The sequence below is a fragment of the Augochlora pura genome, chromosome 5 (genome assembly GCF_028453695.1).
Source record: "Augochlora pura isolate Apur16 chromosome 5, APUR_v2.2.1, whole genome shotgun sequence".
Taxonomy (NCBI): domain Eukaryota; kingdom Metazoa; phylum Arthropoda; class Insecta; order Hymenoptera; family Halictidae; genus Augochlora; species Augochlora pura.
Window position 1 is genome coordinate 7114608 of NC_135776.1, and position 21295 is coordinate 7135902.

General features: G+C 39.5%; 1 protein-coding gene across 1 annotated transcript in view; it reads right to left on the reverse strand.

Annotated features, from left to right (window-relative positions):
* The window catches only part of LOC144469903 (EGFR adapter protein), a 65517-nt gene extending 53632 nt beyond the window's left edge, over positions 1-11885 (reverse strand). Inside the window, exon 1 of the mRNA XM_078180629.1 lies at positions 10158-11885. Coding sequence (XP_078036755.1) covers positions 10158-10382 — 225 coding nt within the window. The 5' untranslated portion in view covers positions 10383-11885. The remainder of the gene's footprint in view (positions 1-10157) is intronic.
* Positions 11886-21295: the final 9410 nt, after the last annotated feature.

The window sequence follows — 21295 nt, forward strand, 5'->3', positions numbered from 1 at the left end:
GAGAGACATCGGTGATCCGCGCGTATTAGATTACGAAACCAGGCGAGGGTGAAACGTTCGAACGCCGATGCGTGTTTAATATACGGTCAACATATCAGAGAACAGTCTGCAATGCTCGTCCCACACGCGGAGAACGGTATTGTGTGTGCATCGAGAGAAAACCCGCGAGTATTAGCCGTTCTTTGTTGCCCGGTTATCGATTACACGCGTTTCTCGCTTGGATCGGAATAAGAGTGCGCTCCGCGCAGTTTTCGCATCGCTATCACCCTCGCTTAATCTCGGGGTGAATTGGTAATCGGTAATCCGACTTGCCCGCGGACCTACTAACATTTCGTCGGCTCTCTCGCGGCCGTTGCGCAATTCCTCGAACAACGCTAGATGCGATCAGAATCGCGGGAATTATACCCGACACGCGAGCATTCGCAGAAAATTCCTTCGAACCGGCCAATCGCCACGGTTTCCGACCGCGCCGACGATCAAATTATTGCGATTCGATTAACGTAACCTCCCTGTTACCGAACTGTAATTTCTCGTTAGCGCAATTATACCGATTGTCGAAAGAATGCGTTGTATCGTCGCGATTCTAGTTTTCTAGATTTTCAGTATCGCTGCAAATGTTATTAGCGCTCGGAATCCGAGTTTGATTTTACTCGAATTGCTTCGAATATTTGTTTCGGATAATTCTGTGGTTAGGTACATTGCAGACGAATATTTTGTAATGTTTGCCATAATTAAATTGTACTTTCTATTTATTCGAGTAATTCTTGAATTGGATTCTTTAACTGAATTCTGTCGAACAAATTAATTGTTCGAATTACTCTTTAATCCTTTTCTGTATTCGAATTAATTGCTCAAATAATTCTGCAATTCATTTCTGTATTCGAATAAATCGTTCGAATAATTTTTTAATCCATTTCGTTAACCCAATCGTTAATTAATCGTTATTAAATTGTTTGAATAATTCTTTCGCTATTCAAATAAATTATTTAAACAACTCTTTACTCGAATTTTTTATTCGAATAAGTTATTCGTATAGAAATTGTACAATAATTCAAATAATAAGGCGAATATTGGTTAATTGTTTTTTTCTTTACTTGATCCTATAATAATTTATTAATAAGAATACATTCAAGATCAATTCTTAATCATTTGAAACTTGGTTATAATTATAGAAAAAGTAACGAAAAATACGATGATTTCGCTGAAAATATATCATTGAATTTTTAGTTTTCTCTACACATAAACTTGAAATACTTTCGGCCAGCTAACTGCAAATATTGTGGAGCTTTGCAAAACATACTGAAACAATGTAAAACATTGTGAAACAATGTAAAACGTTGTGAAACATTGTAAAACATTGTGAAAATATCTAAAACACTGGCAAGTTTTGCAAAGTATTGTGAAGTTTTATAAAATATTTTAAAGCTTCACCAAATGTTGTGAAGCTTTGTATAGTATCGTCAAGCTTCACCAAATGTTGTGGAGCTTTGTATAGTATCGTCAAGCTTCACCAAATGTTGTGGAGCTTTGTATAGTATCGTCAAGCTTTATAAAACATCGTGAAGGTTTGCAAAATATTGCGGACGATTTTTAAAATATCAACATGTATTGTGAAGCTTTATAAAATATCGCGAAGTTTTGTCAAATATACAATATTATTAAATACACAATGTAAAAGTAAAATATACCACACATAAACTTGAAACACTTTCGGCCAGCTAAGAGTCAAGTGCCACACGTCGTTCACGCGACGGCGGCATTATCTCTAACCGAGTTTCGGTAGTCCATTACCATTATCACGCGTTCGAACAAATTGAATTTCACTTTGAAAGAGTCGAAGCACCGTCGACGGTGATAAATGTCAATTTTCAACTCTCTCAATTACCGCGACGAGATCGCTTTGATTTTCGGCGAATTTTTTTAAATTTCCGCCTACCACTCAGCCCGTTAAACTCCGCGGGAACAATGCGAGATAAAAGAGTTGCGCGGGGTTGTTTAGCAGAGAAATGGCGGAATAAGTTAGAGGACGAGCGTGTTCTCGAAATAATCTGTGAAACGGACGCGACCACTTGTTCCGCGCTCCTTCCGCGCGGCGTCGCCGACGCGAAAACGTGATTTACATATTCTTTTCTTTTTCCCGAGTTTTGCTTTTCTTTCGGGCGGGTCCTCGAGGCATGGACCGAGGCGTTTCGTCGGTTCTGTTAAAGGTCGCGGTTCAAGTGGCTGCAATTAACGTACTCTGTTTCCCCGGCATAACCTTTTAATCTCTCCGCCGCCCGCCGGTTTATCTAAATTGTAGCCGGCGCACGGGGCGGTGTGGGAAACGGTGCGCGCGACGTGTCACGCCGTGGAAGTAGAGCGAATGCATCGCGATAAATGCGTCTGGCCCGTCGTGCATAACTTTAAAGGGCGGAGTTAAAAAAGGATTGAAGACGATTTACGCGGAAAGCGGCGATAAGTGCCTCAACATTACTCCCTATTTCATTTTCCTTTCTTTCCCTCCCTCTCTTTATCTCTCTCTTTCCTTCTCTCCCTCTCTTTATCTCTCTCTTTCTCTCTTTCCCTCTCTGTCTCTCTATTACACTCTCTCGTTCTCTCTTTCCTTCTCGCTCTCTTCCGTTTCGCTTTTATGCGGCCGGAGCCGCGCGAACCACGCGGAATCAGACTGCACCGCCAGTCTCGCTGCAGTAACAGCTTTTTATTGTGGCTAAATCTTTGAACCTTTGTGCAGAGTGTCCCCTAACAGGCGCGGCGGTGCAACCCCGAAAGAGATAAATCTATTGGGGATGCTGGGAGTGTCGTGTCGGTTCTCAACTCAGATTCAATTTTTAGCATTTCTTGTAGAGGACTGTACGGTTTTATGAAAATTGTCAGGAGTGGATATTTTATGCGAGTAACATTTGTTACATTCAATGAATATTAATTTATTAGATTAGTTATTAATGAATAATGGTCCAGATATTTTTGGATCGATTAATCAAGTATTTGTTTAATTTATGTGTAATTATTGTCTAGTTAGGTTTATCATAAATCCGCTAAATTCTCTGTGTAATTGTAAATTTATATATAATGATTTATAATTAGAGAGAGTCTAGTCATTTTATCATAAATCTGTGAAATCCCCTGTCTAATTATAAATTTGTATAGAATGATTTATAATTAGACGGAGGATTTCGCGAATTTATGATAAAAATGGCTAGATAAAATACTAAGGGGTGAATATATTAAAAATATTTTAGCATATTGGTATCTCCTCGAGTTATTGAAAGTATTAATCTTTGTTTTTTTGCAATTGTGTTAGAACATCTCAAATATTGTGAAGCTTTGTAAAATATCGTTAAAGTTTGAAAAATATTCTGCAACTTTACAAAACATTGTGAAGCTTGTAAAACATTGTGAAACGTTGTAAAACATTGCGAAGTTATCTCAAACACTGTTAAGCTTTGCAAAGTATTGTGAATCTTTGCATAATATTGTGAAACTTTACCAAATATTGTAAAGCTTTGTATAATATCGTCAAGCTTTATAGAACATCGTGAAGGTTTGTAAAATATTGCGAACGATATTTAAAATATCAACAAGATTTGCAAAATATTGCAAAGATTTATAAAATATTGTGGAACTTTGCAAAACATTTTGAAGCATTGTAAAACATTATGAAGTTATCCCAAACACTGTTAAACTTTGCAAAGTATTGTGAAGCTTTATAAAAAATTGTGAAGCTTTGTAAATATTATAAAGCTTTGCAACATATTATAAAGCTTAGCGAAACATCTTAATATAGATTATCTTAGTAAAGTTTTATAAAGTATTGTAAAACTTTACCAAACACCATGATATTCTGTAAAGTTATTTTTTTATTTAAAAAAAAAATCTTTGCAAAATATCGTAACACTGTATAAAATACCTCAAAGCTGCAACTATTATAAAGCTTGACAAATATCGCGAAGCTTATCAAATTACTATAAATCCCCAACTCTTAATTATTACATAAGACAGCGAAGCGAAGAAAATCTCGCCGCCGAATAGATCACCGAGCATAATTCCCAGACGGAGCCCTGCGCGGTCTGATTATCCCGTTTTGAAAATTCCGAGCATCTTGAATCCCGGTGACTCAAATGCGGGAGAGTATGTTAGAGGCATGGAGAGGAGCCCCGGTGAAATATCAGTATTATGCAGGCACTCTATCGGTAAAGGAGCAAGGAGGCAGCAAGCATGAGGCATCTGATGCCACGAACAGCTATAAGTACGGACCTGAGGAATGTGCCCGTCCGATCCCACGGCTTATCCCCTCTCCGCCTCTCTTTCTCTTTCCTCTCGCACTTTCTCTTTCTCTCTCTTTCCCGCCAACGACGGCGCTCGTCTCTCACGGACGGTAATATCGCTAAGGTTAGACCGTTCGAAGGCTTCTGTATGCATTCGAATGATCGGGTGATTCGCTTTGATAGCCTGACCCCCGACGTTCTATTTCCATAGAAATCGGTCGCCGCGATTTCCCAAAATTAATTAACCAAGTAGCCTCTGTTAAACATGCCCCGACAAGACCGATCCAATGTCGGACTTGCTTCTGTGCCTTTCCAACGGCGGATCCGTGACATCGAAACCGCATGAAACCCCTCGGTCGCTCCAAAATCCCATGGAACGAACGAGTATTAAACCGTCTTTAAATAGTGCAACGTAATTGCGATTTTTTAAATTATTCCGGCAGTTTTATAAAACTATTTTTTACAAAAATGGGCAATAATTTTAACTCGCTGAGAAGGCAAACTAAAATATAAATCAACATTTTATTTTATTTCTCTATCGTCTCCTATTTAAATTACATTTTCACTGAAATTATTTCTATGAATTATTTCTTCAAACTTCTCTTTCGTACAAAGAAACTACTTTCATTGTTCTTTAATTTCTCCGTCCTTTCACAAGATATTCTCTTATGGAATTTGAAACAACACGAGTGTTTCTGCTAGGACAATATTCCAAGCATTTTAGCGTCTTTCGAAAGCTGTCTGACAATTAAAATTATTCACAAAAGTAAAACCACTTCGAACGAAGTATTTAAGGAATTTCGTTTCGAATCGAACTCGTCGGTGTACCAACAATTGGTTAACACGATCGTTGCGCAAGAAGCAACGTCTCCTCTTCACATAAAGTGCACAGAAACTATTCGAAGCGTCGTAGATTGGTTATCGTCGATGATCAAGTGCTCTTCGGAGCTAGCATTAATGTTTAGCTTTCGGTAGTATTTCGACCGAGATAGTAGACGGTTACCACGGTAGACGGTTTCTCGGTATGACAGCGAGAGTCTTCCCTTTCCACCAACAAATTCCTTCCTCGCTTTAGATATTTGTTCGACTTCCTTGAAACCTTAAAATTCCAGCTTTTTCCTCTCGGCCCTGAACCGCGGGCTGTGCGCCGTATTTGGGCCCAAAATGTCGCGTGCATACCGGAGTATTCGCTCGGCAAGCTCAGCGAATTATTGAGTATAATGACAATCGAATAATTGTGCTCAATTATTCAATTGTTATAACTTTAATTATTTTAGCGATTTTTAATATTTCTTGATAGCTGATGAGGTTGGTATATTTTCACGTCGCTTGATTTGATTAGATTATAAATAACAAATTAATTATATAGTTTAGGTAATGGTGGATTATTTAAAAACGTTAACACTTACACAATAGCACTATTGCTAATGTTTATTGCGTTATTATTAACATAAGGGTGGTTCTTCTTCCCATTTTTGATACGATTATATTATCAATCGAAATGTATTTAGTAATTAGCAAAAAGGTGTCGTAAAAAGGATTTATTTATTATTCTTTGCTGATTATTACTTTTTACTTATCCTTCACTTCTTGCTATTTTCACTAATAGTCTTTTATTATTATATTTTACTCATTGTTAATTTTCTTTCAAGTGTCAGCGCGTAGAACAGACTTTTTCAACATAGACTTAACAGATAACATATTAAGCTATGAATAAACGTGTTAAGCTATAAATAAATTATGTTTAAAGAAAAAGTAGGTATTCATATTCGTTCAAAACTATTCTCCACAAGTTATATTAATTTATCTACATCCAATCTCGTTTCATTCATTTTTCCGACTATCGCGAATCCGCCGCACAGAAAAGTACCGAAAGGGTTAGAGTTACAATCAAGGGAACGGCAGAACCGTGCCGCGACTCGTCGGCGGCGCTCTCTGTGGATTTTCCGTATCCGTTTTCCATCGTCCATGTTCGGCCTAACCAGTCCGTTTAGGACTTACTAGGATAGCAGAGCTATTTAACACCGTCGACCGGTCGAGCAGGTAAGGAAACGGCACGAGAAGTGACAGGTTGTTGTTAGCCGCGTCGTAAGCGCCGGGTCTCTCCTTTCCCGTGACCATGTGAAAATCGCCGCGCGATACCTTTACCTGTCGCATTAAAACCGCACATTACTCATCGATCGTGCGCGCGCCGCCGTTCTTCGCCGTCCTAGACCCTCAACCCTTTCACGCAGCCCCCGTATAATGATCGTCTTCCTGCCCCGCTTTTTTCTCCCCCCCCCCCCTCCTCCCCCCTCCCGCTTTCGCAGCTTTCGAAAACCGCCGATTCTTGTTCCCGGCCGCGGTAAAAGGTGGGATTAAGCAACTCTTGTTTCACGGAGCCCGGCACGGTGTTCATTGGTGCTTTGTTTGCTTTTGTCTCACGATCGTTACAAAATAAGTCTACAAGTCGCGTCTTCCGCGGCTGCCACGGACGACTCCGAAAATAGCATTGGCCGTCAATTAGCCTCCCCCTCTCTTTACACGCCTCTCTTCATTCTTTGTATCTCTTTCCCTCTTCTTTTCTTTCTTTATCTTTCTCTTTTTCACTTTTTCTTTCTTTATATCTCTCTTTCCCTTTCTTTCTCGTTTTCCTTCTTTACATCTCTCATTCCCTATCTCTTTTTCTTTCTTTATATTTGTCTTTCCCTCTCTTTTTTTCTGTCTATATACACGTCTCTTTTTCCTCTCTTCCTATATTTTCCTTCTCCCCCCTTCCCCCATCTCATATACAGTCAGTCCCATAAGTATTCGTACCCTCGTTGCTTACAAGAGAAATCTGTTGAAATCAAGGGATGCATGTAAAATGTTGCAATAAACTTTTTATTATCTTACTTAACCCTTTGACTACTGTTGGCGCCTATTGGCGTCCGAAACATGTTGGCTGCCCGGTACTGTAGGCACCAATAGGCGTCAAGATCAAATTTCGCCACCGTTTATTATTAAATTTGATTAATTATATATTGTGTAATATTTATGTTATACATTGTAAAAGAAAAAGCTTGAAATTATCGTTCACTTCAAGTAATATTGGTTTAATGCAATGGAATTCAATATTTTGAATATTTTACTATACTTCCTCAGAAATGCATGTCTAACGAAAGACTACGGCCGTGCCAAAGTCTGCCGTAGCCAAAGGGTTAATAATTCAATAATTCAACAAATTTCTCTCATAAGCAATGAGAGTACGAATACTTATGGGATTGACTGTATATCTTTTTCTCTCTTCCCTTTCCCTTCGACGAAACAATAGCCGCGATCATCTTTTTCCGCGAATTAAGAACGTCGAGCTCGCGATACGGTCGCGATTAATTAGCACCGCGAAAACTAACGGCGAGGGAGGGGGGTGTGCGTGGAAAACGCGCGCGCGACGCCGCGCTGAAAAGGAGCGTGACAGATGTTAACGACCCCCTGGACCGTTTCAACGATGCGTCTGTCTTCTTTGGCCGATGAATTGTTTCACGACGACGCAAAACAAGGACCGGCCCCCTCCGCGCGATCTTCCCTATTCACTGTTCCGCTGTGAATAACCAAAACAGGAATTTTAACTATTCAATTATACGGTGGATTGTTCACGTAAGTTCCGTTCACCGTTGTTTAACCATAGCGCTGCTCGACGCAATTACGGTGATTAAGTGCTGGATTCTAACTGTCTATGGAATTGCGGAATCTAGGTATAATGCGGAGTATTTATGTCTCCGAAGTTGAGACTGTGTTTCTGGATGTTTGATAGTGACGTTGGTTGATGTGGTTTGTGTGTTTATTGTGTTAGGCGAATCCTTCTTTTATTCGGATTTTTGAACATTTATTTCTTTATTTGTTGGGGTTTTAGCCTTTATTTTATTTTTTGAGATTTTTGTTCTAGTTTCGTTTATTAAAATTTTGAGGTATATTTTATTTCATTGAGATTTTAGGTCATAGTTCATTTTTGAGTTTATGGTTCATATTTAATTTCTTCGGAATTTTGCTATATATTTTATTTGTTAGGATTTTCGTATATATTTAATTTACTGACATTTTCCTACATATTTCATTCGTTGAAATTTTCGAACATGTTTAATTTTTAGATTTTATTAAATATTTAAATTAAATTTGAGATTTTAATAAATATTTCATCGTGATGATGTTTTAATATTATATTATTGGGGAAAAAACTAGGCTGTATTAGTAGTAAAGTAAAGTAAATATTGCAGTTGCATAACGCATAAAATTCTTACATTGCATTAATATTGGAAACTTTGAACGTATTTTTCTCGAAATAACAATTTTGTAATTACTTGCCATAATTTCTCAATTATATATGAACTAAAACCTTCCTAAAATGAATACTCGTAGAACAAATATTCCTTTTATATCAAAATTGCAGATGTATCTGTAACAATTCTTCCTTCATTCGATTTTGTACTATTAATATTTTTTTTAATATTAATATTAATATTTCTATTAATCTTCTTTTACTTCATTTTACAACAAGGATATCTACATTTTTACATTATTCAAAATTATCTTTAATCTTAACAAGCTCTGCACGAATAGAATAACATAAATTATGTCATCCTTTGAAAAGAAGTATTCGCAACTATTACATCATAATTTGATCAACATATGTTATCCTAGCTAGTGGGGATCAGAATACATTAACAGTATCCCCTGCTTGTCGTAAGAGGCGACTAATAAGGAGGGGGGCCACAGTTCTATAGCCTTTTTTCTATGGAAACCATAGACCATAACTGCCCAACACATTTTACTGCTTATTTTCGAAACATCAAAAACCAGACACGAAAAATCTTCAACCTTATCAGTTAATTCACCTTCGAACTAATCTTGCTTCGAAAGCTGCTAAACAATTTCTTCAGACAAAAGTATCTTATTACAATTTAATAAGAATATTATGATCACATTTTATTGTTCAATAATTTCGTGACAGTGTAAATTGTAGTCGTTAAAAGCTAGATACAAAAATATTTAATCTCTAAATAAAATTCAAACTTTCGAATGTTGCTTCGGACAAAAGTATCTCGTTATAATTTAATAAGGATATTATCGACATAATTCATTGATCATCGATTTCGTGGGAATGTATTCTAAAGTTATTAATAACAACGTACAGAAATATTACGTGCTTCGTTACGATTTCTGACGATCAAAATCATGGTGATGCAACTCACATTTTTCTCTTTGTCAAGAATAAATAATTACTGCTAACAATTATTATTTACTGCAATGGGTATTTTCTACTACAAAGTATATCGTCTACTATCAAGTGCAAATATATTCTACCAAATTCATACTTAACTCTTTGCACTCGAGTGGAAACTCAGCGACGCCATTAAAATTGTCGTAACACATTCCAAAATTATTTTTACAGATATCGCAGAAGCCTAGATTTAAAAAATTGTTAAAAATGTAACTGTTATACGAGTCGCGAGATTCAATTTCATATGCATAGAATGAATCTTGTTTTATAAAATGGAAATGCTAGAAGCCAAAAAAATAGGGTTAATTTATAACGAACACGTAACATGTTTCGCTAATCTTTCCATCTTCGCACCTGTCGCCCTCCAACACGCAACTCCAAATTTTCTAAAAGTTGATAGTTATCAAAACACCAAGATGTGCCTAGCTAGTTAATTTTATACGCCTAGCATTGTCATCTCGAATCTTACCCCAAAAATCAATCAAAAAGTACCTTGCATAATATCGCGTACCTTTTGTCATACAGAACAACAGCGCCTTGAAAGGTGTACACTTACGAGAAGATATACACTTACGAAAAGATATACAGTTACGAGAAGATATTACAATACAAAACCGCAACGCACACATTCACAGCACGCGGATGTAAGAACTTACTTTGAGTTTCTGAGTGTGACCGCATCGACAACAGCAGTAGGACATGTAGTCGGGCAACGCGGGCATAAACTTCAGCTGTTCCTGTTGCTGCGAGTACTCGTCGACAAGCTTGCGATACTGCACCCTGAAGATGGGCCTCGTCGTGCTCTGCGAGCCTTTACCAAGGCGTCCCATAATCGCAGAGAATGCGGCCAGGGTTTTGCGCCTGCGTGTGAACCTCCTCATGCCACGGCGACCGTTGCACCTCTTCGTCTTCCAAGTCGGCTCGAAGCGCACGGCTCGCGGCTTTCGACAGATTTTGCTAATTTTTCCGGTTAGCTTTCGACTACCGTTCAATCGCACCACGGTGCCGGGTCGCCATTAGGCACTCCACAAACCCGGTGGACAACGAGACAAGCGCGCGCGCGCGCGCGAACGACAGCGGGTTAGCTCGCCGGTTACAAGCCGCGCGTACACTTCCCAGCAATTCGAAATCCTGAACTTCACTGGCGACGACTATCCCCCACGGGGATCCCTTGGCACACACTTGTTCACATCACCCAACACACTTTCTAAATCGCCTGGGCATGCCTGGTTCGCGGGCACCGAACGCCGGAGCCCTTCATTCACTTATCAGCCGGCTAGGAATTCCTCGCGCGCGCGAGCACTCATGGGGGACCCTAAACTCGGGCTGCGGCCGAGGCCATGAAGCCGGCCGATTATAAATATATCCGACACAGGGAGGCGTGGGCCACGTACGATCGACGCACGCGTGTCCACGCGGCGAGATCACCGCGCGCCGTCTTCTATTTCGGTTGGTCCTCTCTTTGTCTCTCGCCGGCGTGTGAATGGTTCCGCGGCGGTGGTATTATCGGTGGCAGGTGATCATCCGTCTCCGATCCGGCGGGGACCGGTCCTCCACGATCGCTTTATGCGTGGGACACGCACGGAAGATCGAGGAGTAGCGCGCGCGCGCGGACCGCTCTCGGCTCGGCTCGGCTCGCCGCGGCCGTACGTAGTCTTCACCGAGTGTCGTTCTGCATGCCGATCCGCGGAAACCGGTTAACGAGTTCGGAGCTGCCTTTCGCTTCGTCCTCGTCGACTGTCAACCACACTCGCGTCTACCGCGATTTTCTCTGCCGCGCGGCGCTCTTTCTTTCTTTCTTCCTCTATTGCTCTTTCCCTTCTTCTCCTTATCTCTCTCTCTCTCTCTCTCGTTCTTTCTCTTTCTTGTTCTTTCTCTCGGTCTTTCTCTCGTTATCCTTACGACCCCGGTGACGTAGCAGTCAGGATGATTCCCATTCAAGCCGAGCCGTGGCTACCGGCCGGACGACACCGCCGTTGACGCCGTGGATCGCCGCGAAGCAGAGAGGAGGCGTCTCCTCCGTGTCGTTTGTTTTATCTCGAGATCAACGATCCGGACTCGCGCCTCGCGAGAGTTCACCGGCGGCGGCGGCGGCAACGGTGGCGGCGGCTTCGCACATCTCTCCTTTTTCCACCTGGCTTGCCGGACACGGCTCCGTTAGAGACTGTCGCAGAATCTAGTGCGCCTTCCGCGCCGCGGATTCTTCCACCGGGACAGCACCGACAACGAGAAGGGTAAACCGGCGCACACTGTCAACGAAAGAACCTCCTCTACCTGTCGACCTGGCGGTTCCCTCGGTTTCGGGCTCTACCTGCAGCAACGGGGGCCGGTCGTCCAGGTGCGCTAGAGCATGCTAGCCGGGGCTCCACTGCGATCGCTATACCTCCCGGTACGTGTAGAGAGAAACTGAAGTCGAAAGAGGAACACCAAGCTGGAGTAGCACCGCCGGCCCACACGGCCTCCTATCCCCACCACCACCGTCGTTCGCTCGCCGACCGATCTCTTCTCTCCGACCGCTTTCTTGCTCCAACTGCGGCATTGAACACGTTCAACGGCAGCTGGCGAATACCAGGTATCGCGGTCCTGCTTCAACCGTCAGCATCTACCCCGTGGTCGTCCTTGTTCCGCCTGACCGGCGAGAGCGCGCTCAGAGAGAAAGACGGTTGAGAGAGAGAGAGAGAAAGAGAGAGAGGGAGGGAGTGAGAGAGAAGGAGAGACGGGGGCCGGCAACGCGCCGATCGCATGAGTTTGCGATTCGCGTTCTTTGACCTCCTGCCATGCCGGCACGATCGCGCACTCGTATTGGACTACGGACGTTACGTTTGATGTCTTCCATTTCGTGCAGAGGACCTACCCGGCGACCCGTCAACCCGGCTGCAGGAGGCTCGCGGATATGGAGGGCGAGGTCGCCGACGGATACCGGCGACGCGGCGACGACGTCGTTCATGGGAACACCGTGCCTTGCAACGGGACTCGTATTCGAGGTCTGATGGTGATCTGGTCCTGCGAGGACGATTTTCTGACGGGAAATTCACTTTCCAGGGGGCACCGTGTAGCGGGGATTTATGAAAAACCGGTGACGAAGGGGAAGAAGTTTTCAAGTTAATTGGGTAAAGCGATGTGGGTTTTTTATGGTATAGAGAAGTAAGGAGAAGGTTGTGCGAACAATTTGCTGGCTTTGAGAATTTGTGTTAACCCCTTGAACTACGATAACGAGACAAACTCGTGATTCCAAGTAAGCTGTACTAAATATGAGTATTATCAATTTCCACTAAATCGAAATAAAGTTGAATTCTTCTGTTATTAACCCCTTACCGTACTTTGACGAGCCCGACTCGTGACAGCAATTGGTATTAATAAATTATTAAGTATGGATGTTATTCTGTTCTTTAAAGTTGGAATAAAATTCTAATCCCTTGTTATTAATATTTAAGCATTTGAGTATATATTCAGGCATGGAATAAAAATTAGTGTTCTGCCTCTTTTAAGAAATTATACCAATTGAAAAATTCCTAATAATAATAATCGCAGTAACTGTGAAGTAAATGGTACGTTAAGGGGTTAAAGTCTAGAAACGGTAGTAATTAAAGACAGTAGAAGAAAAATGTTCTGGTTCTATTAAGGTCGATATTGAGAACGAATAAGTACTAATTAATGCAGCGTAAAAAGATTCGAGTCATAGTGCACGGGATTAAACTTGAAATGTTGCAACTAGGTCGTGATTTATTCATCGATGTTGTATATAATTAGACTTTTTTAATGACGTGTTGTAAATCATTTTTACGTAGATTTTGACGCTGCGATTTTAAATCCGCACGTCGAATTTATTTAACACTCTGGAATTTTGAAAAAGATTGATCTCAATGAAAAAGAAGATTGTCATTTTTGCGTTGAAATGATTTGATAACCAGCTGATTCTTTTTCAAAATCCTGAAATTAATTTTGCGAACGGATGTTGAAATCTATGAGAAATGATGTATAATGTGTTATTATTAAAGAAGAGTAAAATTGTAATGTTGTTGGAATATTTTTACTTTAACATAAATTCACGATTGAAAGATAAAAATTAAATTGATGATAATTATTGATGATGTAATGTCTTAAAATACAGAAATTTTTATTCTAAAAATCCTATAAGGGTTGATAAATGAGTAACTTTGTCGTATGTAAGGTTATGTTTAATATCTAGTTGCATTGTTATACCATGCCTATCTCGAAAAGTGTTCTAGACGATACGGTATAAGTAATGCAACCATTGCATGAATTATTGTTTGCAAGTTTCAAACTTAAAGAAGATACAGCAAGTATGAAACACGTAAAAAAAGGTTAATGAACAATTGTACCTTAATACTCAAATTTAAATAATTAAACAAATCCACGAACATTAGAATATTCAGACTAACAAGTCTCAATTTAATATATCATAAAAAGTATTTTATATTTTATAGAAAGTAAGAACAGTAAGCAATTTGATAATAAAACACGCAAATATCGCAGACTTTAATTTATGACTGCAGCAGAAAAGACGGTAACTAAACAAAGTAAACCGCAGAAATCCAAACAGATTTAGGAAGTATCGTATTACAACATGGTACTTGACTCGAATGAGTCAAGGATCATTGTCAATGGATGACTGAGCGGTCTTCAGGTCGAATTAGTATCGTAAACATCCCCTCCCGGCGGTAAGAGGGTAGAACGGTCGTAAATAAAATCCCCTCCCCTAAAACTGACACTTCTGGCGATTTTCGCCGCATGTTACATCAGAACAATGACGATACTAATAGCTTTGGGTTATAAATTATTAAACAGTATATTTTGTTTCACGAAAGTCGATTTAACACAAATTCTGTCTGTCACAAAAGTTCAAATATTAACCACATTAAAAAAATTTTATACAGAAAGGAAAAATAATTATTGAAACTAGATCGTGTATATTTATGCATTTATGACAAAAATAGTTATGTCAGAGTTATGACAATAGTTAGGAAATTAGAAGAATTTTATTCTTTGCAATTATTATATTCTTCGGAAAAGATAAAGGAAGAAATAAAAATAGAAGTAGAGAATAATTATAAAACACTTTTTGAAAGTCAATTTTCTTTAAGATAAATATATAAAAGAAGTGTGTATATAATATATAATATTTTAATAGTGTAACAATAGAACATAGCGATATACAAATATATTTTTTTTCTAGTTTCTATTTAAATATCGGGAAAAATGTGAAAATCATTCTGGGTTTATAATTACCAGAGACGAATAAATAAAATTAAGAAACGGAAGTCACATAAAAATGGTTTCTTCTAATGATCTTGATGAGTTGTAATCAGCGTAACAAAATTAACTTAATCATTAAAACACTATAAATCTTTACCTAAGTTACCTTGTACATTAAAAACAATAATGAAAAAAATTTATATCTACCTTAAATCTACATTAGAAATAACAAGAAATAGAAATATACAAAAGATAATATATTGTTAAATCTTTATTTATATACCACTAATAGTATACAAATTGCTATTCGTCTATAATCACACACACCACAGTACGTCCTTCCTGGACGTGTAATTTTGTCCCCAAGTCGTTTATGCTTCCACGCGGATGACCGCAAGTTCCATCGTAATTATTTCTAAAACCCGTCTAACGTCAATTTTTCAGGCGATACACGAAGGCGATCGTTCGTTTTTGAATATTTTCCACGGGAACCGTTGCACGCTGGACACTTTAACGACTGACGATAATTCTTTTTTTAGCGAAAACGAACACCGTGTAAAATAATCCGCGATAAATTTCACGCGGCGTCACGTAAATAAGTTCACGTAAAATAAGCATCGAGTCGGCTTATTACACGTTAACAATCGTATCTCTCCGCGCGAGCAGTCACCGAAATGTTGCAACAAGTGGAATAACCTGAGTAGCCGGACGAAGATTTGCGTCACTCACTGTCGGAAAGCTTGTCACGAGAAACTTTCGTCCGTGTAAGATAGTGATCTCGGTGATATATACAGGCGTCTCGTACTTATCTATAATAAATCACGGGAAAGGCCTCAACGGTTTCACCATATAAACCCGGCGATTTTTCCGGTTGTAAAACACCATTTCGGGGAATGGAAGACGCGACGAAAACACGCGCATTGTACACTGAGGGGAGGGAGGGAGGGGGAGGCGAGCGTAGATTTCTCGGTACGTAAGCGAATCCAGAATGTTAATACGCTTCTATGTGGAAGATCGTCTTGCTTTCTACCGCGGCTTCGGAATTTGCCGATCTAACGGGACCTGCATCGCCTACAGCGATTGCGACAATTGCCACCTGATCCGACGGGGGACGGCGTTAATCCCCGGGAATTTTCGCCGAAATCTGTGCTGCACGGTTTTCGGAAACCGCCCTGTCGTCGGGCGACGAGAGGTTCACGCGGCTCGATCAATTATTGTTTTCAGCCGCAGTGGCTGTCGAAAGTATTCGAATACCTTTTTAATAGTATCCTTTTTTTAACCCTTGGCACTCGAGCGGTGACTCTAAGGACACCACAAAAATTATTCTATTTAGTAAGGTTTAGATTTAGAAAATTGTCAAGTAGTAAAACTGTTGGTAGGAGTCTCAAGAATAAATTTTTTATGCATACAAATTTATTTTGTTAAACAAAATGGAAATACCACGAACCAGAAAAATTGTTTCAAATTTACAGTTGAAATGGCTCCGAGTGCAAAGGGTTAATATTGGACCAACCGACTTGAATTTGTTGAAATGTTCTTAGTAATAATTTATTTTATATAATAGATAGAAATTAGTTTTTTATTAATCAGATTATGTTCCGGCAGGCTTACATCAGATTAAATTATTTGGTAGTTAAATATCTAATAATATATTATTAATAATTATATAGAATGTAATCGTCAGTCAGAATTAATTATTAATGATCAACGATGGTGGATTTATTCGTTAGTTGTCGATTTATTCTTTGCTTTTTGCTGTGAAGATAAAGAAACGAAAAGAGATCACTTCTCTGTCATTTTAACAAAAAAAAAAGGAATAGAATAGAAGAATACTAATTGTCATATTAAAAACTAAACAGAATAAAAATAACCTTTTATTAAAATATATAAAACAATATTCCTATTAAAAAATAAACAGAGAGAAAGAACAGAATGTTTTCATTCAGAACCAAACAAAATAAAGGAATATGCTTTTATCGTCAAATATGCAACATAATAAAACACGCTTCGTTTTTATCGTAAAATATGCAAAATAGGAGGATACAACTACGCGATACGTTTCATTCGACAAATATAAATTTAATTATTTCCGGGAACAAATCAAAGTAAGTATCAAACCATAACAACCGGCTTTACGACTAGTCGCAACGTGTGGCACTTGCTTCGAGCATAAACGCTTGCATCCGCTCGAGAAAGTTCTCCCAACGGCTCGAAAAAGCTCACATAAAAACTGGAAGATCGGTCGATTAAACGACGCCGCTTAATGTTATCATTGTCGGTTATTTTCGGCGTTATCGTCGTAATAACGTAATAAATTGACGGCGGTGGCGCACGAACACCTACGTGGCCTCCGCGTTTCCCATCGGCCCTCGTTGACGGAAATAAGGACGTAATTTTCTTGATAAGATATAGATACATATATTAGGTTGGGGAGAAAGAAATCCATTATTTTTACGTGAACTTCAAGACTTTACTTAACATGTCTCCGATTGTCCGATTTAGGTGAAATATGCACCGTTTTGTTCTATAATTTGTTGCCATTTTACAGGTACCTTCATAATGCCCCTCTCGTAGAAGTCTTGGCCATTATTAGCGAAAAATTCTTGTAATCGACTTTCACAATCTTCTCTCGATGCCAATTTCTTATCACTGAGGAAGTTTTGCAATATAAGATAAACATGGTAATCGCTTGGTGCCAGGTCTGGACTATATGGTGGATGCATCAAAACGTCCCAGCCAAGCTCCTGAATTTTCTGACGAGTCACTATAGACGTGTGTGGCCTGGCGTTGTCTTGATGGCACACAACACCTCTCCTGTTGGCCTATTCTGGCCGTTTCTGGTCAATCGCTAGCTTCAAACGGTCCAGTTGTTGACAGGAGAGATCCGAATTTAGTGTTTGACCATATGGAAGCAACTCGTAATAAATGATTCCTTTCCAGTCCCGCCAAATGCACAGCAGAACCTTCTTGGCTGTTAGTCTTGGTTTGGCCACCGCCTGACCTGCTTCACCAGGCTTTGACCGTGAACGTTCTCGCACAATGTTATCGCATGTGATCCATTTCTCATCCCCAGTCATCATGCGTTCAAGGAATGCGTCGATCTCATTCCGTTTGGCCAAGATATCGCAGATGGAAATTCGAACCATCATGGCTTTTTGTGTTAATTGATGTGGCACCCAAACGTCGAGCTTCTTTTTAAATCCATCTTTGTGTAAATGGTTTAAAACCGTTCCATGGTCGATCTTTAGCTCCCGGGCGATGCTACGACTGCTATCATGCCGGTCAACTTTGATTATTTCTGTGATTTTGTCAACATTTTCTACGACAGGCCTATCTGTACGAGGCGCATCTTTAACATCAAAAACACCTGAACGGAATCGACGAAACCAAAATTTCGCGTAATTGGCTGTTACAGTATCGGGACCATAAATCACAATTTCAGCCGCTTGACTTGCATTTTCACCTTTATCAAAGAAAAATTGTAAAATGTACCGAATTTACTCTATGTTGACTTCCATTTTTAACACCCTGTAGCTCGCAACTGAATGAAGCAAACAAAAAACAGAAAAAGAATTTTTGTAGTGCGAAATGTCACCTTTCCATCGAGCATAGATCTGAAATTGTTTGATCGATACTTTAACGGATATCGATCACTACAGCCGTCTACCGAAAAAGTAATGGATTTCTTCTTCCTCAACCTAATATACATATATATATTTCGTGTAAAAAGTGTCGGGCAATTAGTGTAAAAGCGGAAGCAATATATCAGCCGGCGATAGGCCACGGTTTTATCGATGTCACAGCTATAACATCGTTATTCACAGAGCAAGACGCGCGACGGTCGAAGATAAAAAAGATGCCCGCCGCAACGAGATAAACCGTACGAAGAAAGTAGCCCGGTAAATTACGGGAATGCCGGCCGGCTATCGGAACGAATGGGCTAAAAATCATGTAGAAGTCGCGGATTTACAAGATGAACATTTTTAGAAGCAAGGAAACGCGAGCCGAGCGTCTCCGAAGACACGGTTAGAGGTTCTTTTCCTGCGAATTTAATGTCGCGTTAACCATTCGTCGTTATTAGCTACGGCTTCGGTATTTTAGATCCTGTTTAGCCAGTCTGCTTAGCCGAGATCTTCTGTTACCCTTTTTGCCATTCCCGGAGCCCGCGTTCCTCCTTCGATTTTCCTGTTTCCGCCAAAGGTAGTCGCACGTGGACGTACATACTCGTCGCAAGTGGAGCGTGACGTACGTTTTCGTTGATTCTTCCGCTGTATTAACCCTTTGCACTTGAATGGTGACTCCGAGGCACCACTACAATTATTCTATCGCGTTCGATAATAATTTTTATAATAATAAAGTTGAGATTTAAAAAAATTGCTGCTATAAAAAAAAATTAATTGTTACTAGAAATTGTTAATATAAATCGCAATAATCAATTTCGTAGGCGTAAAAGTGCACTTTATTGTACAGCATAGAAATACTATGAGCCAGGAGAATTATTTCATATTTTTAGATAAAAGGGTTTGGAGTGCAAAGGGTTAACTCTTTGCACTCGAGTGGCGCCAATGAAAATCGTTATATGATTTTCAAGATAATTTTTACATTGCTAAAGACCCTTCTATTTAAAAGACTGTTAAAAGCGTAACAGTTTTACGATTCACTAGACTCAATTTCATATTCGTAAATTGTACAAAGTTACATAAAATGGAAATGCAGCTGGTCAAAATAGCTATTTTAGATCTAGGTTTAAAATGGCCTGGAGTGCAAAGGGTTAACCTCTTAGGCACGGCTGGATTTAGTGCGAATGAAATTTTTCATACTGAAATTATCATTTTTCTTAATATACATATTTTTCGGTTTATAGTATTAGCTATATATATTTGAATTATCCGAATAAAATACTCGAAAAGCAATCCATAATCACCTTAGATAAATATTTATTGCCAGCCAAGTCCAGCTCTATTTCACGATTTAGAAAATTGTCCACAACCTAGCTCGCCAATAAAACATCGACCAACCATTAAATCGTTAATTGCCCGAAGCGTGTAACAGAGTCATTAATATTAACGACAGCTGTTTCGCCAATCATTCGAGGGAAAATAGTACACGAAAAGTGTATCTAATGAACGTCTTCACGCGATAATTAGAATACGCGCAGGATCGCGCGCGGCTGACAATAATAAAAGTCATCCGCGGCGTGTCTCGAATAACTAATTTCCCCGGGTAAAAAACTTAATCGAACCGTAACGTGTAATCGGCCGTTTAAAAGATTCTGGAATACGCGCCGTAGCTCGGTCACGTGAGAAACGGTCCGTTTGTTCGTATTTTATAAAAACGCCTCGGGTAGAGGGGGGGGGGGGTAGCATAAAATTCTGTTCCCGCGGCAGGACAGGCCCGAGCGAAACCTCTTGCACATTAAATTAGCCGGGGTCGCCGATTAACTCAAGATCATTTACAAGCACCGGCTAACGGCGTTGCTACCTTCGCCGCCCCGTGTCCCCGGGACCGACCCTCCCACGAGTTTCCGTCGCAACTGCTGTAATTGAATTTGAGAGCAGCTTCAGCTACACCCTAACTCGACTTTCCGTATACACACCCCGGTCTGAAAAACTTGATAGCATCCGCGCGGGGAAAATCCGGAGCTTCATCATTTTCTCGTGGAGGCTTTGAGACTACGCGGTGCCTCGCCGGTGGTTACGCGAGACCGTTTCCCGTTTATTCCCCCCTCGCTGGAAACAATCTCTGTGCACCGTAAACGAGCAACCTCTTCCTCCGTTACGATCACTGCTGCTGGATCTATTTTTACCGGGGACCAGAAATAACTGGGAGAAACATGGTTGGTAAAAGTGACGGACCGGTAATGATAATGACAAATATTTGATAAGTATAATCGAACAGTTTTGTTATAAATATGATAGGAAATATGGCAGAGCAAAAGTTTCGCTAAAAACTTGGATAATTAGAAATCGAAAATTATATTTGTCTGAAAAATTTGGTAGAAAAATTAACAAATTCATAATAATAATATTGATAATGTCAAATATTTGATAAGTGTAATCATAGACCAAACAATAATAGTTTTGTCAAAAATATGGTAGGAGAAATGATAGAACAAAGGTAATAATTTTACCAAGAATTTGGTAGGAAAAATTGTAGATCAAAGATAATAGTTACGACAAGAATTTTATGAGACCATAAATAGGTGATATAAATAGATAAGAAGGAAATAGCTGAAATAAATCGATAAGAAAGAAATAGGTGAAATAAATAGATAAAAAAGAAAAGGGTGAAATAAATAGATAGGAAAGAAATAGGTAAAATAAATAGATTTTCGTTAAATAACGATTATGAATGACAAGGATGTTAATTTGATAGTCATAACTACTCTAATTGACGAAAACAGTATTTACTTATTAATAATAAGGATAGCTAGAATTATATATTGATTAGAAACAACCATAATCGCCGACCAAAATTTGATAAACATTTTCAAAGGAACGAAATAGAAATTTACTTTTATTCTTAGCAATTTCAACCAGTTTTTAGCAGTTGAACAATTAAATCCTGTATTTATTCA